This window comes from Tursiops truncatus, chromosome 3 (assembly GCF_011762595.2).
Source record: "Tursiops truncatus isolate mTurTru1 chromosome 3, mTurTru1.mat.Y, whole genome shotgun sequence".
NCBI lineage: Eukaryota > Metazoa > Chordata > Mammalia > Artiodactyla > Delphinidae > Tursiops > Tursiops truncatus.
In genome coordinates, this window is record NC_047036.1 from 13,954,845 (window position 1) to 13,974,318 (window position 19,474).

Sequence of the window (19,474 nt, forward strand, 5' to 3'; positions counted from 1 at the left end):
TTTCCTAACATTCCACTAAATTGGGGAGGGAGCAGTTTTAAAAAATCACTTCTGAAGATTTTTAGGGTACATAAAAAGTAAAGATGTTCAGAATGAGAATATAAATATCGCTTTAAGCCTGGATTGACCTTCCAAAACAAGCTTGAACTTCAGCCCTGCTTTATTGCTTCAGATCAAAATGCATGATCAGTGTATGCTTCTCCCACTGTACGGTTTTGCTCAGCATTTCCTACAGGAAGTGAACAAAACATCTTTCTACAGCTCCTCTACAATTAAGAAGTATCCATGCTTCACATTTTAATGACTGCATACATTCTCATGGTAAGGAATCTGTAGTTTCCCACTGTACTGAATCAGCCACAGGGTTTATTGTTAGTACATCTTAAAGCCAGAAACAGGACTATATATAATGTTCCCCCCACCCTATCCCCCGCCACACACACACACACACACACACACACACACACACACACACAGAAAACGAACCCCTTGACATCCTATGTTTGTAGTATTAAGAGTACCATTATTACATTGTGTAAATTTATAGCCACATATATTCTGGAACAAATACTACTGAAGTGCATGTGTGGTTATAATCCTACTGCCCACAGAGAGCTGGTATGTCTCCACCATAGGGCTGTAACACATTTTTCTACCCTAACAACCTCCCCAAACCCCTTTTAATTTATAGTTTATAACATCTGATTCTGGCTTTACTGTTCATGCCATCAAATCGTGAGTTTATCTCCTTGTAAGCTTGTCCAGTGACTTGTAACACATTCTTTAATTACTTAAGTTATTTAACTTCTCGTTTTCCCCTCAATGAAGAAACTGAAAAGACCTTTAAACTTTCTGACTTCATGGCCAAGAATATTTTTTAAGTGAAGAAACATACACATAAAAAAATAATAAACCTGGTAACAAACTATTTTATAAATACGTGACTGTATTTTTCTTCATGTCCAGAAACTCTTACTGAAATAGAATTCAGGTATATTCCTTGCAAACCCACACAGTTCATACATCTAACACCAGGTTTTCATTTGTACCGAAACGGGCAAGATAATGAAGGCACAGGCTCAATTTGTATCAGTAAAGGACTCAAACACAGTCAAGAGGCACTAATGACATAGAAGCATCGTCAATCACGAAAAGCAAGTGTTCAGAGTCTGCAGTAACTTCTCTCCCTTTAATATTTGGCAAAATTCAGTCTAGATATTTTAATACCTCAGAAAGAAAAAATAAATAAGAGATGCTACATTAAAATGTCAGATGACCTATCATTACTCTTTAGACATATAAGGGAAGGGATAAAGTAAAGGGAGGGGACCACAGATTTCCTATATTCTTGGATTATCCTTCCTTTCTGAGGGGCTCAGATGTCTGTGTGCATCTGTCAGAATGCCAGCTGTACCTGAAGATTGAAGAGATGGTTGGTAGTTGCTGACATGGTCCCTCAACACTATTAAAAGTTTCTATAGTAAAAGTTTCTATCACAAAAACAAAATTAGCTTGATTTCTTCTCTTTAGTCCTTTGTTAAACAGCTAAGTGAAATGTGGTTATTTAAAAGTGATCTAAAAAGTTTAAAATAAAGGAAAAATATATTCTAGCTTCCTAAGAAGAAACAGATTACAGATTTAGACTTCTATGGCAAATAAATACACTTGAAAACCAAGCAAGTTTCTCTCCTGTAGGAGAGTCAGACTACAAACAGTTCTCGTTTCTCTAAGGCTGATGACCACATCGCTCATAGAACATACCAGCAACTAGTTTCACAATTTTAAGAGACTTTTTCCATAATATGAAAGATGAGGTTTAACCTAGTTCTGAGCAGGCAGAATAGATCTGTACTCACAACATCCCTATCACAAATATATGACAATTGAACAACAAAGCACAGCCCGATCTCTGCTTACATCGAAACCACCGTCTACATGATATCTAATTACTTGCTTTCGATGGGTTAATACCACCTGTTGCAAGACTAGAGCTGGCAGTCAATGGAGCACGCCATTTACAAGGAAGCCTAAAGTCTACAACTGCAAAAATAACATGGAAATGTACTAGCCCATCCAACGTAGTTAAATATATTTTCAAAATTGTTCCTAGGAAATGAATTTTAATAGTATCTCCCAAGTCTTTCAACCAAAGTGACCTTGATCATTTTTGTCTTTTTACATCAAAATCTACCAAAATTTTTTGACTGTTTCCAAGTATTAGGAACAGAGGGGCCAATATAGCATGTTTCACAATTAACTGTTAATATTTCAGCGAGTTACAATAAACTGTTTTTGCATGCTTGAAAAAATAACTGTGAAGAAAAAATACGGAATACTAATGGGAGGACCTCAGTAATTGGGTGTTTTCATTTTGCTTTAAAAACAACCTCTAATATTCAACTCTGACAATGCAGTAAATATATATACATATATATAAAGTTCATTTCCATGCGCATTACATAAAAATAACTATGAGAAATATCAATCTATCAGTGTCAGCTGATATATATCCAATTAACTCACTGCAGAAGGGAAAAAAAAAGGCCAACAAAATTCTAAAGTAATCAGTAAAGCTCACAGTTCGAAAAGTTTTTTTTTCCTTTTTTTCTTTTTTTGCTTGTTTGAATTTTTTTGGTAGTTTGTCTGTGCTCTGTCATACAAGCTGATTCCCAGACTAATGGCCTCCGAGTAGATTTGAAAGAAAGCCTGAAGACTTCTTATTTTGCGGTGCTTCTGCTTCCTGGTCTTGTGAAAGCCCCAATTCACTCTCAATTTGGTCGAGCTCTGACTGGTCCAGTAGTTCAAAATCATCCCCTTCGTCTGTGTCCTCCCCTGGGCTGGGAGCAGCCTGAGACAGTGTTTGCTGCATGCCTGCTAACTGGTCTTTGACGGCGGCAGTCACCGCAGCGGTGATGACGTCCCCAGCCAGGTTGCTCATCAGGTGGAAGGTTTGGTCACCGCTCAGAGGAAGGGTGAGACCAGCCACTGATTGCCTCTCTGAGCTGGGTCTGGGACCGCGGTCCAACTGCTCCTTTCTTCTCTTGAGCTCAGTGGGCAAGCCAAGGCTTAATTCATCTTCATCGTTTGTTCCTGTGCCATTTTCTAGAGATGGAAAATCTGAAAGGTCTCGAGAGAAAACTTCCTCACTAGGTCGGTCAAGATCTGTGAAATGTAGAACAGAAGTTCATGCTTAAGCACCATAATAAACTTTTTTTTATGATTCAACTTCTAAGTTATAAAGTAGTCATTGATAAACCTTTACTATCTCAGATATACAAAAAAAGAAAGTCAAAGGTTTATAAGACCCTGTAATAAACCATAATAAATTTGAAATCAGAGAATTGTCTAAAAGATCCCTGCTTTTAATTGGAATCCTCTGAATCACTCTGGCATTCATCTAGCCTCCCATCAGACCCCCCCCAAGTCTGGGACACTCTCTCCACAAGTACACACAAACACTACATGTCCCCCCATGGCCTTAGCTTTCCTCTTAAACACAAAAAGTGTGTAATGACTTACTATTCAACCTGTCTTAATGTCAGCTTGGAGCTCTGACTAGAGTTTAAACGTTCACCAAAATTTCATCCTGCTCCTGGGGAGGGGATTAGCTTAAGCCAATGTGGATATGTATAATCCAAAATAAAAAATATTTCAATTGGACGTTTTCATAGATTTGGGTCCAGCAGATGGTGACTATTATCCAGCCTTTGCATTTTCATTCATGGAGATCTGTTTGAGTATCTGTAACTGTGTTTGTTTAAAGCAATGAGTTAAAAGAAGCTCTGTTCCTTCTATTCCATATTCAACCTAAGAGCTTATGGAAACATTTAGCTTTCCATGAATATAGCTGAAATTAACCATACCGTTTTAGCAAAATATAGGTCCTGAATATATACAGGAACGCTTTAAGATTTGGGACATTTGAAAGCAATGTCAGGTTAGTAGGCAGACAGTGATTTCATTGTTTTTCACTTTTCACAGAAAATCCTTCAGTAACTCTTTGGAATCTTCAAGTTAATTAATGAAAGCCTTCTATATGGGTTCCATTATTGTTGCTCCCTTTGTTGTGTAAATCTGAGATAGGATGCTTAAGGACAAAGGGTTTGTTTTACTGGTCTTGTAGGTATGTACAGCTTGTAGAGCTTGAGAGGACTTCAGTGACCCTCTTGTTCTAATGCACTTTAAAGATGAGGAAATTGAGATCCACAGAAATCATGTCACCTGTTCAAGGTCATACAATAAAGTTAATGACAAAAGCAAGGCTACACTTGGGTCTCCCAATCTCCAAACCTGTATTTTTTCAACACTACACAGCCTTCTTCCTTCCTCTAGAAAAAGAAAGTGTGTTCTTGCTTATAAAGACACATATAAAATAATTTATTCATAATCCTCCATTATAACCTGCTTATATTTTCAGTATATTGTTAAAATGACTTGAAATAATCCAATGAGACTAGCAAAAGTTATTGCACAAGACTTGTCTCAAATTTCATTTTAAATTGTACTTAACCTAATTATAAAAGATAAGAAAGCTTTTTTTTTTTAAACTAACTTGGAAGAAAAACAAGTTAGTTAAAAAAAAAAAAAGTATATGAGAAACCCTGAAATCAGCTTTGGATTTGGGAAACTTGCCCCCCATGCTTCAGTCCCTCTTAATAAGGACTAGCCCTGGATATATGGGATTAGCTTCTCTCCTCCCCCGTCCCATTACTGCTATAAACAATGCCACCAGATAGTCCAGAAGTTAAGTTTTTTCATTGTCAATTGTTTGTTTTCAAAATAAAGGCAGATTTGGACATTGATTAGCTTAGATGTTTTTCTCATACTCTTCAAAAAAATAGCTTTTGAGATATAATTCATATACTATAAAACTTACCCTTTTAAAGTATATGATTAAGTGTTTTTTAATATATTCACAAAGCTGTTCAACATCACCACCATCTAATTCTAGAACAGTCTCATCATCCTAAAGAAACATATTAATTACCAGTCACCCACCATTCCCTCTTCCCCCAGCCGCTGGCAGCCACTAACCTATTTTCCTTCTGCACGATTTGCCTATTCTGGACATTTCATAGAAATGGAGTTACCCAAGGTGTGGACTTGTGTGTCTGGCTTCCTCCACTTTAGCATAACGTGTTTAAGGTTCAACCATGTTGTAGCAAACGTGAGTACTTCATTTTTATAGCCAAGTGAGATTCCATTGTGTAGATGTACCACACCTTGTTTATCCAGTCAGCAGTTGACAGATTAAATACCTTTGCACGCACTCATAATTATACAAATCAGAGCATCTAGGAGTGTGAGCATACCGTCAGAAGTGTCCGTCTGTGGAGTGTATCCTTCTGAAAGGTTGAAGGTCCCATTGTCAGTCCAGGAGACCTCGGACACATCTGTGTCAGACACAGACAACTCTTTCGCGGCAACGGTCAGGCTAATCTGTGTTAATATAAATACCAGTGACACATTTCAAACTTCTGTGGGGAATCTTTTGAAACATTTTCCTTTCGATATTGTTCAATCATCTTAGAGAAACAGGAGGAGTCTATTAAGAATATCATTCCAGTTTTGGTACATTTAGATAAATTTACAGTCAAACCACACAGGAACAAATTGAAAACTAAACAAAAAATACCTTAGGACAGAGAGCTGAAAAGTCTAATTCACTGTCATCTTTGTGACTTTTTTCTTTATCTGCTTCTGTTGGGAAAAAATTTGGAAGCTTTCAGTTTCCTGGCCAGCTTAGACAGCGTGTATTTTACCCATTAGATATCCTTATCCCACCTTCCTCATATTCTCCAACGCCTCCACGTAATTAAATGTTTGCACATAACAAGGTACACGTATTTGCAACTGTTTGGTTTCCGAGGGAAATGGTCCATATCAGTGGTCCTCATAGTGTGGCCCCTGGACTTTTAGAAAGGCAAATCCCCAGGCCCTCCCCTAGACCAGCTGAATCAGAAACTCTGGGGTATGGGCCCCGCAATCTAAGCTTTAATAAGCTCTTCAGACAATTCCGATGCTCCCTGTAGTTTGAGAATCTGTAAGGTCACAAGCCAAGTTAAAAAGTGAACAAGGAGCACATTAGTCTTCCCCCTATTTTCTTTTCCTTCCCGTTCTACTGGCCCCCTCTTACAGGGCTCCCACACACAGCCCTACCTGTGTCATTTGTTATTTGCAACCGTCTACTCCCAAAGAAAACGATTTAGAGAAAATAAATGATAAGTAGCAAATACAGAAGTGTTGAAGCCTTTTCTCTCTCCCCTGACAATTTGGATTAAAAAGGCGATTTGTTTTATGTTTGAGAAAAGCATAAAAGCCTAAAACAGGAAAAAGCTATGTTACTTTGGGGGGATTTGCTTCTGTAGTAATATGTGGTGAAAGGCTAAAACACCCTGAAATATATTAAAGGTGATTTCATAATAGCCAGCTGATGTCTCATCTCATGCGTGGAATCTAAAATTCAAACGTTACCTACCAGCTCTCTCACGTTTCTTCTGGTTAATATATTCTCTGATTCCAAAATCTAGTTTCAGCAGAAATGACTTGATTTTGTTGTATATTTTTTGTCCAATATCATTACACTTAAAAAATGGACACAGAAATGCACATAGTACTGCAAGATAAGGAGGAAGAGAGTTTAAGGAAAGTGACCTTACTTTCCAAAGGCTACATCTTAGTATGTCACAAAATTATTTCAGTTCCCTTACGGACAAATTGGTTTTTTTTTCTTAAGGAAGTGCCTCTGTGAAATAAGTCCATAGTTTTTATTCTTCCCCCTGTAATGAAACCATTTTCTCCTATATACACACAACCCAACAGTCATGGTTTTCAAAGACTTGCAATTAGATAACTCCATCCCTTCAATCCTCTTACCCTCAAAATTTATACAAAGGTTACGTGCTTTCCCGACAACAGTCCTGGATTAAAATATCAACTCTACTTATTTGTTAAATGATCATTTCTCCATAGAAACGTTATTAACTATCTGTTAGCCTCTCGTCAGTAATACTGGGATAATAACCTCATCTCTTGGGGTTGCTGGGAAGGATAAATGAGATAAATACAGACCATCTGAATAATGCCTTGCCCGTATTAGACTCGCTTTCCCTAGCTCTCTTCTCCTTTCCCTCCTAAACAAGGCAGATCAAAGGGCTGATATTCCACAGGAGTTCTACTTGGGAGAACGGATGTGAGCTCTGACCATTGGCCCTTTGTGTGAGGCATGAGGAATACAAAAAGAAATGAAGATCAACACAGGAAAGGCGTTGTATTCCCTACTGTTTATTTCTCTGCTGTTGTTAGGACACGTGCCCATTTACCTTTTAAATAGGAGTTGCAAACTCAAATATCTCTAGAAGACAAGGAGGTATCTGTAAATGTTAAAGGCTGGTGCGAGAAAACTAGGGAGATACGAGGGTTGGTTGGGTGGAGAGCGACTGCCCCATCTAAAGGCGGCAGGGCCAGATCTTTATATTTTTTAGGAGAAGCAGGAAATCGAAACTTTTTTACAGCACTTTTGAGCTACAATTGACATACAATAAACTGCACATATTTAAAGTGTACAATTTGATGTTTTGACATATGCATACAACTAAGAAACTGTCATCATGATAAAGATAGTGACCATACCACCCCCAAAAGTTTCCTCATGTTTCTCTTAATCCCTCCCTCTGGTCTTTCCCTGCCCTACCCGCCTCATCCCCAGGCAACCATTTATGTGCTCTGTCACTAAAGATTAGTTTGAATTATATATAAATGGAATCAAACAGTATGTAGTCTTTTTTTTTACCTGGCTTCTCCCACCCAATCTAATTATTTTGAGATTCATCCAGACTGTTGCATACATCACTTTTTTAGTGCTGAGTAGTAATCCATTGTATGGATGTACCACAGTTTGTTCACCCATCTATTTGTTGATGGACATATGAATTGTCTTCTGTTTTTGGCTAACACAAATAAAGCCACTATGAACATTTGTGGACAAGTCTTTGTATAGGTGTATGCTTTCACTTCTCTTGGGAGAACACCTAGCTGTGGAATGCCTCGGTCACATAGTAGCTTTTAAAAAACTACCAAACTGTTATCCAAAGTGGTTGTACCATTCTACCTACCCACCATATCCTGGCTAACACTTGATATAGTCAGTATTTTTAATTTCAGCCGTTTTGGTGGGGATATAATGGTGTCTCATTGTGGTTTTAATTATATTTTGAGCCGCAGATCATGCACAACGGCAAAAGTACTCACGTATTTGTGGGGGGTGGAGAGTAGAGCTTGTTTACAGCTTTATTGACATAATTTAAAATAAAATGAATCACTTATATATAACCTTGCATTTTGACAGCTATTCTTATAATTTTGAAATAGCAACATGTCTCTAGAAAAAGGAGAAACTTTGTACAGCAGGAAATTAAAGAATAATCAACTTGCTTTATAATCAAGAACACATCCCTCCTCTTCTAAACTGTGGAACGTCTTGTAGACCATTAAATGATACCATATGTGTCACATCAATTAGACAAAATGTTCTACTATACTTACACAGTAGATAGCTCAGTATAACCCCAGGAATGTAACTTCCCAAGATCGTAAAAAAGGTGCATACACTGCAGACCAGGAGACAAAACTAAAAATAATAGAAGCAACATGTGACAGTTGTACATAACATCAAGATACTTTAGAGCACAGGATATACACAAAATTATTGATCTATATGCCATCTATCATGTTATGGCAAATGTCTTTCAAACAGTGTTCTCTGCACTTAGATCTGACTAATGACTGCTGTGTTCAACCAGCCTTAGCCCACTTTAACATTAAGTGATAATCATTTGGAAGGTTCCAGAAGCTAACGTCTGGCACAGAGAACAACATCTCCCATTAATCATGCCTGCAGCTGTATTACCAGATGCAAGAGACCTGAAGAATAGTATGTACCCAGAAACTTGTTTTACTCAGGGTCACTCGCTGAAAACAATGCAGCCCGGTAATGAAATCTGTAGGTTCAAACTGTTTCTATAAATCCACAGAAATTCATAAACACAGCAAAACATGTTATAGAAATGAGAGGTATTTACATAAATATAACAGTAATTTGCACAGCTGATAAGCAGCTGGGATAAATCGACTGGCCATTACTATCCTCCTTCCTAACCATATCTGTCCGGCCAATGAAAGTAAATTCCACCAGTGAAATTTGATTATATTCTTTCTGTCAGTTGAAGCCAAAAGAATCTTGGTTGTTTTAAGTAAGTAAAACATCAAGACAGAAAAATTCTCCCATAAAGTCTTCACTTCTTTTTCACACTCTATTATTTAAAATAAACTATCTTACTTCTTTGCTTTCCCTTTAAATTATGGTACTAAATTTCACTGATCAGCCAAAAAAATTCATTAAGGGAATTTCAAAAAGACACACAAGGAAAGGATACAGAACTCTGATCAATAACTGATTAAGAGAAACAGCAAGGGGGTCTAAAATTCAGATTAACTTTGATTTTTCATTCTTGGCACAGGGTTAATAAATTCACTAGTCAAAAGGAAAACAAAATTAAGAGCTGTTTCTCAAACATCAGGGATCCTTGAAGAATACGGAATTCTAATAGCAAAATGGAAGAGGAAAGACCATAAAAGTTAAAAGAACAAATAAAAGCATTACTATATCCAGAATTCAGTTTCACGAAGGGATTTCATATTATCCACTAAATTTGTAGCATCGTTTTCTTACGTTAATTGACTTGGGGTATATTAATGCAACCCAATGCAGAAGTTTAAGTTCAGAATCTTCTAAAAATGTGTTTAATCATCTCAGTAAAATAAGCATCAAAAACACAAGTCACCCTACCCCGCTACCATGTTGATATCTTTTCTAAAAATCAGCTTCAGTGATTAAAATAACTTATCCATATACAATGTTGCAACTTTAGTATGCTCAAAATGTGTCCGAATATAGTTCTATTACTCATTGAAGTTAGATTTCCTGTAACACAGTACAAAGAGAGGGATTTTAAATGAAGACATTCCTAAGTTCTTCCTTCCAACTACAGGTGGACATTCGTTTCCATAGCAGTGGAAGGGAAGGGGTCTATTGATGGTTCTGTAGCTCACCCGTGCTGTCAAGATACAGTGGAAGCTGCCTCTACACATAAAAAGCCTACAGTGGGCATTTCTTGTAACCCCTTTCAAACCACTCAACTCTCTCCTCGTGGGTTTTCATCTTTGTTGGAAAAATACTCATTCCATTTATATAATCACTGTGGATGTTTCTGCCAAAGATTTTCTTTCTTAAGTAAAGCATACAAGAATCTCCACCTTTTAGACTGAAAGTGAGACTCAGTTACCTCCAAAAACACCCTCAAAGGGCTATGTGTTCCTTTGACTTGAGAACCAGCCTAGATAATATAAACTGAAATTCTTAATAACACGTTTTTATCCTTGGTCTGGCTGAGAGGACAAATCATCATTCATTTTAGTTAATAAGCTACATACATACGGATAAAATAGAAATCCAATCCAATTTCAAAATATAAGGTTAAGGATTTTCTAGTGCTAACAACACTAACATCTCTGAACCTCGCTAATATCAGTTTTTACGGCACGTGTTCGTAGTGTATTATATTCAGAATTGGAGAACCCTCACAGGCTGATAAAATAGGTTAATTCATTTGTTTCCAAGTTTATTTCACATTTTAAAGCACACACATCATTCTCCTTTTCTGGAAAACTTGCCTTGCCGGGGCTCTGCTGTTTAAACAGAGACATTTCTTGAAGAAATATGCTGAAATTCATCCAAGATTCTGCAAGACAGTGGCTGAGCCTGGGTCTTTCATCTGGTTTGGAATTGATAACTTCCCAGCTAAAGAGAGAAAAAGAAAACCAAAACTTTTCACTGAATTGTGGATGATTCACTCAACATTTATTGCTTTAGCAGATATTCATTGAGCACCTCCTAGGAGGCACACTCTCTGGAAGAGCCATGTGAATTCAGAGATGAACAAGCCAGACACCTGTCTAAGGAAGATCACAGGCCAAGGCGAGCAACGAGCTCCACGATTATCTGGTCACAACGAAGGAAAAATAGAGGGTGGAGGCTTTGGGGCGTCTTCTCTGAAGATGTCACTTTTAGGCTATGATCTGGATTTGCACTATTTACCATAAAGGCTTGGAAGGGCTCCAGACAGAACAATGTACAGCATATGCAAGAGGTCCTGTTGTGAGAAGGAGCTAAAGCACCATTGGTCCCAGTATGGCTGCAGGAGAGCGAACCAGAGAACAGCATTGCAGGGAGCTGGGATGGCAGGAAGAAACCTGACCATACAGGGCCTTGTGGGATTGTCAGAAATGTTTTAAACCTTAAAGGTAGTAAAGCCACAGTACCTTTAAAGAAACCTTGGCTTTAATCTTATCATTATCCTCGTCATCAACACGAACAAAGCATTTTCGGTCCACAGTTGATCCCTGTACGATGCTGCAGTTAATCCACCTATGTATAATTTATTGTTGGCCCTTCATATCTGTGGTTCCTCTGCATCCACAAATTTAGCCAATGACAGACCCTGTTGCACCGTAGAATTTACTACTGATAAACATCCACTCTAAGTGGACCCACGCAGTTCAAACCCAGGTTGTTCAAGGGTCGACTGTATACTCTGTTGGTCAACTCAGTAGAAAACTGTCAAACTCAACAGGATCTCACAATACCCCGTATCTGTCTAGAGTATCTTTTCCCGATCATCATCATAGAATGTGCTGGATGTGGTGTGTGTGCCAGGCACGTGCTGTGTGTGGGTCCCCGCCTTCCCAAAGGAATGGTAGTGAGCTGAAAACTAGTAACAAACGCTCCAGGAAGAAGACATGCAAATACTGGGCATCTCCTGAAGTTACAATGCCATCAAGTTCAAATCCCACTCCTGCAATCCTAACTCATCACATAAATATACCAGCTCAAACAAGCTCTATTAAGGGTACCCAAATTCATTTATTACACAGATAATTTTAAACAAATGTGTCTAGCAGAGGACACACTGTTAGTGAAGTGTCCTCTGAGCTATGACTGCAAGGGTGTCAGGGTGAGACTGATCTCTGGATTCAACTCCAGTAGCCCTGTGACAAATTAAAACTACTTTGGCCCTTAGATGCTCAACTACCCAGAAATTGTGTACATTGAGATTCTGTTTCTTTTTAATAAACTTTCAAATCAAGGAAATTGTAAACTAAATAATACATTTCCCTTTATAATATAAATTTTAAGTTATATTTAAACGAGTGCAATAGCATTAAAAAAGCAAAAAAAAAAAAAAAAAGTAGTTCTTGTCCTTCCTCTTTGTTCTATCAGCCTCAACCAATGCTCTGCCAGAGAGTCACTGAGCTGCCTGGTGTTCAGGCTGATGCTACTCCACGAGGTAGACATTTGCCAAATGATTTCCCGACTGTTGTAAGAAATGAACTTTTGGGGACGTTTAGCTATCAGTTTATGCCTTCATTAACTCTTCCCACGCTCGAACCACTGAGCAAGCCTGTTTACATTGGTGACCAAATCTAGCACTATGCATATCCTACGAATGATTCCAGACCTATTAAAAGAAACACTAAGTTTTTATGTTACATATAGTGGCCACTATCTGTAACAAAATCTTGCCAGTATGTCAGCTTAATGGGAAAAGATTTTGTACAGGAGACTAAAAACTGAAATTGAACTGTGGCTTCCTTTCTAGAACAACATAGGCTTGTTACAAATTGGCAAGGGTAGGCTACTCTACTGCTCAGTGTATGACATAAATACAGATTTTAATTTCTGCTCTCTGTGCATACTGAGTAGTATTAAAGGATTTGGTTAACCTGTCTGGCAAATATAATTCTAACAAAAATCAACGAAAAACTTATAATGGAACTGTATATTATTATTTTAACAATTCCAATGGAATGGGTGAACATTTTGTATTTTGAAGCAAATTTTAAATATACTTCCATTAGGATAATGAACAAATAAAGTGAGTTGTGTTCAAAAATGAAAGATGGGCTTCCCTGGTGGCGCAGTGGTTAAGAATCCACCTGCCAATGCAGGGGACACAGCTTCGAGCCCTGGTCCAGGAAGATCCCACATGCGGCAGAGCAACTAAGCCCGTGCGCCCCAACTACTGAGCCTGCGCTCTAGAGCCCGCGAGTCACAACTACTGAGCCCGCGTGCCACAACTACTGAAGCCCATGTACCTAGACCCTGTGCTCTGCAACAAGAGAAGCCACCGCAATGAGAAGCCCGTGCACCGCAACGAAGAGTAGCCCCCGCTCGCCGCAGCTAGAGAAAGCCCGCGCGCAGCAACGAAGACCCAACGCAGCCAAAAATAAATAAATAAAAATAATAAAGTTCCCTTAAAATAAAACGAAGAAAGATGGAATGGATATGAAGGAACTCAAACTCCATGTTTATACCTGAACCTCAGGATCATAATGTTGAGAAAAACATCACAGAGGTACATACACAGCATGATTTCATTTATATAAAGCTCAAAATCACATTAAGCTAACAGATATTTAAGCAAGGAAATGATTAAAAAAAAAAAAACAAGATTCAGGAGAAGGGATACCTAAGATGGGGGTGTGTAGGGAATGAGACTTGAGATGGCAAGTGGGAGCTTCTTGGGTATTTGTCATATTCTATATCTTTTTTAGGTGCTGGGTACACAAGAATCGATGTATTTCTGTTCTTAAAGCTATACATGTACACACATATGGTCTTGATTTAAAATTCCTGGATACTTAAATGTATAATCCTTCTTTCTATTTAATGAGTAACATTCTTACACGAGTATATCCCACTTCACATCCTATAGTCAAAATACAAGTGTTACCCCCTGTGACAGTACTTCGGGACAAAAAATTCCATTGTTACCTATATTTATTTTTAACAAAATCGCCTTAGGGAGTTCCCTGGTGGTCTAGTGGTTAGGACTCAGCACTTTCACTGCCGTGGCCCGGGTTCAGTCCCTGGTTGGGGAACTGAAATCCCACAAGCCGTGTGGCATGGCCAAATTTTTTTAAAAATCGCCTTGAACAATTCTAATGAGATCTGAATTACTGTTACCATCACAAACAGAAATGAGAAATGCATCCTGTAAGTCATGAAAGTATTATCTAACCAAATGGGTTTTGGGAAGAGTAGTAAACGTCTGAGATAAAATAAATGAATAGATTGTCCTGAATAAAATTAAATGGAAATATGTATGATTTCAGAAGAAAATCCGAATTCAAGGGCAAAGAAGAGGTGTCACTCTACATGTACACTCTAAATAAAACATGCACCTAGCCATCACTCTCTGGGAGTTTCATAATAGTTTTAAATTGTCCAGTGACTAATTCTGAGGACCAGTGGAACATACATTTCTAATGTCTTCCATTATATACAGTCTACCATTAATTTGTGTCACCACAGTTCAGTTTAGGGAATATAGTTACATCATATATTTGAATAATGCAGTTATGTAATTTAGAATAAGATGGGCCAATTGATGTCAGCTTTTCAAATTCCCTTCTTTTATAGACAAGGAAAGTGAAACCCACATTTTCTCAGCTAGTTCAGGGCAGAGCCTGACTGGAGACTCCTGATTTCCAACACAGTTCTCTTCCCTTTAAAACATGTGCCCCCTGCAAGGGAAGAACCAATTCAATGACATCTCCTCACTCTTTTCTAGAGTCAGGAGGAATGAGGTGTGATTGACCAGGATCAACACGGCATCATTTAAGACCTACCCATTCCGGAAAATAAGAGAACTTCCTGTGCAGAATCCAAATATTTATTGGAAAGTAAGATTCATACTTGATGGTTGGTCAACGATTAATACAAGTGACATCTGCACGTGTACACACACACACACACACAGGCTCTGAGTTGCTCCATAATGAAACTCTAGGTTTTCCTAGAGAGTCTTGTCTAGAAAACACATAATCAGAGAAAGGATCTCCTGTGAATACTGGACGATGCTAGGGAAACAGATCTTTCACATGGTGTGTGGCTGTCTTCCCACCATCCTTGGCGCTGATCAATGTGCAACGAAAGGCCCAACAAACAGAAAAGGAGGGTGAAAACAGTGTGAATCTTTACCAAGTCCTTCACCAAAGAGTGTAAGTCTTCTTAGTTGAAGCTCATTCAAGGGAGAAAATTAGCTACCAATGGCTTCAGCATGAATATTCCAGGGCTTAGTTTTTTTCTTCCATAGTTTCAGAGAGAACATGCATTTTCCAGGTTCAAAGGGAAGTAAGGTCCTTTTGTGGGTCTGTCTGTCCTTTCTTTCCTTCCCTTCTCTCTACCCTTGCTTGCTTCCTTCCTTCCAGCTAGTTTTCTCTCTCCTTTCTACCTCCCTCCAGCCAGGAGATAAGGACCTCTTAAGAGTCCCTCCCTCGTGACCACCAGCTCCAACTTCCCAGACTCTCCGAGAATCCAGTTCACGTGGTTCCCAGTGAGAAGCCACACCTCCCAGACTTCCCACGGCCATGGCATCTTTCACATGGGCTCTGCCCAAGGATCTGCAGCTTGTGCAGAGCTTGCCAGAAAAGCTACCCAACGGAGGCCCTGGCAGATTCCGTTTAGTTACATTCTCCTTAAGAGAAACTAGAGGGACAGATTTTTGACAAAAGACACTCTGCATGGTCAAGATAAGCAGCTGTTTACTGGTTCCACCAGTCCGAGAAGTTCTAAGGGAATAAGAATTAGAGAGATAGCCCCTCAGACAAGCAGCCTCGCTTTGGCACAGAAGGGAGCTCTGCTTGCCAGTAGAATCCGAAGCCAACACCCCTTCTTTCTGCCTCCATAACCCTACTAGAATACAATTAGGCATAGACGTTAGATGTGGCCAAAGTAATCTCGTTAGGCAGTTCCCACGTGGGAAGTGTGTGTGAACCCCAGGGCACTGTTTCAACAGCAGCTGTCACGGCCTCACTCCAGAAACTCTGATGGAGCAGGCCTGGGGTGACCTCAGAAACCTGCCTTTTGAATTAGTGTCCCAGGTGATTCTGAGGCACGTGTTTCTTATCCTAAGAGTTACAGTAAGAAATACCCAGTGAAAAAGTGTCAGGCGGCACAGCAGGGAGGTGCCCCCCGGGTGGGTCCTGGCCACTACCTGAGTTGGGCATCAGAAGTGAGAGTCCAAAGAGGCTGGAGTTGGAGGGACAGAGTGTGGGGTGTAGAGCCTGCACAGAGAACACTGGCCACCTGCAGGGTCCCCTGGACCCTCCAGCTGAGGGCGCATGTGTGAGGCACAAGGCATGGGAAAGGACGAGAGGGAACAGAGTCCTGTGCTCACAGGGCTGGGAAGGATGCCTGGAAATCCTTCCCACCGACTAGACTGGAAAGCCTCAAAATTCACACGTCGGGTAGAGTACTCACAAGGGTCCTACCTCAGCAGCAGAGAATAATGAGCCCTAGACTGAATGCTGCTGTGGTCCTAACACATCTTGAAAGCAACGTCCAAAAGGATCCAACTGATTTCAAGTAATTTAACTGTGTGATTTAAGTAATTTAACATAGGAATAAAAAGTGGTGAGTTTTGTTATGAACAAAATAACCCACATGGTCAAAAAGATCTGAATGATTTTTTAAATTTTTCTTTCATACCTATCTTTTTTTTTTAGTTGAGTTTTCATTTATTTATAACATAGGAACTTACAAAAATGAAATTTTTAAAAGTATGTCATTTACAATGTCATCAAAAACACACCAAATTCCTAGGAATAGATGTTACTAAAGATGTATAAATCTCTACCCTAAAAACTACAAAACATTATTAAGAAAAACTAAAGAAGACCTTAGTAAATGGAGGAATATGTTCAAGGAGTAGACATATTGGCATATTGTAAATATACCAGTTCTCCCCAATTTGACCTACAAATTCAAAATCTCATCAGAATTTATAATGCCAATTGGCTGCCTAATCCTAAAATTTAAATGGGAATTTAAAGTACCAAGAACAGCCAAGGAAATCTTGAAGAAGATAAACAAAGCTGCAGACATATGCTACCATATTTCAAGCCCTATTATAAACGCTATTGAATACACACACACACACGGATGAACACATAACTATAATTTTTTCTTTTATCTTTTGTGTATAGTTTTTAGTGTAGAGGGTGATGCATCCTTTAGGACATTTGTTCCTAGAAATCCGATGGGTTTTGATGCTATCATGAATGATGTACTCTTTTAATATATGCATAGTGATTTCCTTGCACAGTATTTATGCAAGAAAATGGCAAACTAATCATGATAATAAATGATGACACTATAGTTCAGTGGGTAAAGAATTTTTTATTAACCGGTTTTCACTGAAGTATAGTTAATTTACAATGTTGTGTTAGTTTCAGGTGTACAGCAAAGTACCTTTCTTTTACATGATTGTGTACCTTCTTTCTTTAAAAGTCTACTTAACAAAACAGTCTTTAAGTGTTATATTCAAAGACCAATTAGCCTTTGCACAGTTTAAGGGCTCCATACATGAACCGTGAATGCACTTGGTTTTCAGGGTGCAGCACACAGTTCTCCCCGTTAGGGGGCTCTGTGAGACTAAGAAACGTGACACCCAGGTGCTCTTTAAAAATAGACGGTAATTCTGGAGGAGAGAACACGTGCCAGCAGCCTGCTACATCTCTTTCACCCCAAGCGTCTTTGAGCACAACCAAAAATTATGCTGAAATAAATGAATCCTGGCAGAGAACAGATAATGTGTCTCAGTGTCATTTCCCCTCCGTTCATTTCAATCACCATGCACTGAGTGCGGTTGTCTGTCTGTCACCAGTCCCGCCTCAGGGATTTCGCGATGACTAAGGCACAGCCTCTATCCTGACCCCAAAGTGATTTCTCCCTCGCTCGTGGTATATATGAAATTCACGTTTACAAAATGACATTTCATTGAATCTAGGGCTGTTGCGGGGGGGGGGGGGGAACATTCAAAAACTAAGCTGGGGATTGGATATATGAGGAGATCCTGTTGAATATAAGATACTCTCTTTTCATTATTGTACACTTTACGGGATAATAAATCTTTTTAGCTTATACTAGTCAACCTAAAAGTCAGAAGGTATTTTTATAACAAAGTAATTTTTCAAAGCAAAAAAAGGGATTTTTTAATATATCAAAGCTCAGATCCTTTCACATATTTCTTCAGCTTTAGATTTGCGGAGATGATTACCAACAAGAGACAGGAATCGTGGAGCAGATGGAGAGAGAAGGAGAGGAGTGTGAGGCGGAGGCAGAGGGCACAAACGAAGCCTGAAGGTCGGGTCTGAGTTCCTGGGTTCTGCTGAGCCCAAAACAAATTCAAACATGGACGTCCTCTTTGTGGAGCCCATTCCCTTTTTCACCTTAAGCTGGTTTCAGTTTGGTTTCTGGCATTTGCAATACAAAATAAAGTGCCACAGGGCTTCCCTGGTGGCACAGTGGTTGAGAGTCCGCCTGCCGATGCACAGGACACGGGCTCGTGCCCCGGTCCGGGAAGATCCCACATGCCGCGGAGCGGCTGGGCCCGTGAGCCATGGCCGCTGAGCCTGCGCGTCTGGAGCCTGTGCTCCGCAACGGGAGAGGCCACAACAGTGAGAGGCCTGCGTACCGCAAAAAAAAAAAAAAAAAGGGCTACATTTTTCCAGGGAGGGGGTGGGCAATGCAGAACTGTAGAATATATTTTAAATTGTAAGGCAGAAACAACTATTAAAAAGAGTTATGGAATAAGATTCCACAGAGATCAGCATGACAATTTATTCACTTTTTTTTTTAAGTCTTTAGTACCTGAATGGTTTCATTTGTTACTTTGTTCACTTTATTTTTTAATTTTTATTGAAGTATGGTTGATGTACAATATTATATGTTACAGGGGTACAATATAGTCATTCCCAATTTTTAAAGGTTATACTCCATTTATAGTTCTTATAAAATATTGAGTATAGTCCCTGTGTTGTACAATATATCCTTGTAGCTTATGTTATACCTGACAGTTTGTGCCTCTTACTCCCCTCCCCCTATGTTGCCCCTCCCCCCCCACTGGTAACCACTAGTTTGTTCTCTGTATCTGTGAATCTGTTTCATTTTTGTCGTATTCACTAGTTGATTGTATTTTTTAGATTCCACATATGAGAACACATAGTATTTTTCTTTCTCTGTCTGACTTATTTCACTTAGCATAATACCCTCCAAGTCCACCCATGTTGCTTCAAATGGCAAAATTTAATTCTCTTTTACAGGCTGAGTAATATTCCATTTTATGTACCACATCTTCTTTATCTATTCATCTGCTGATGGACACTTAGGTTTCTCCCATATCTTGGCAATTGTAAATAATATGCTGCTATGAACACTGGGGTGCATGTATCTTTTAGAATTAGTGTTTTTTAGAAAAACAGTTCTATTTAGGTGATGGTTTTAGTAGGAAGCCCCATCATTTTCTCTTGTAGCAATTTTTCAACTGTAGTTACTTTCCTTTGTAATGTTGAC

General features: G+C 39.0%; 1 protein-coding gene across 5 annotated transcripts in view; it reads right to left on the reverse strand.

Annotated features, from left to right (window-relative positions):
• Nucleotides 1–1,321: 1,321 nt before the first annotated feature.
• Nucleotides 1,322–19,474, reverse strand: part of RETREG1 (reticulophagy regulator 1) — a 122,067-nt gene continuing 103,914 nt past the window's right edge. For all 5 annotated transcript variants that reach the window (XM_019951112.3, XM_019951111.3, XM_073802029.1 and 2 more), the window contains 6 exons: nt 10,732–10,858; nt 8,545–8,629; nt 6,479–6,616; nt 5,636–5,700; nt 5,313–5,439; nt 1,322–3,162 (listed from right to left, as the gene is read on the reverse strand). In XM_019951112.3, coding sequence (XP_019806671.2) covers nt 2,675–3,162; nt 5,313–5,439; nt 5,636–5,700; nt 6,479–6,616; nt 8,545–8,629; nt 10,732–10,858 — 1,030 coding nt within the window. In that variant the 3' untranslated portion in view covers nt 1,322–2,674. The remainder of the gene's footprint in view (nt 3,163–5,312; nt 5,440–5,635; nt 5,701–6,478; nt 6,617–8,544; nt 8,630–10,731; nt 10,859–19,474) is intronic.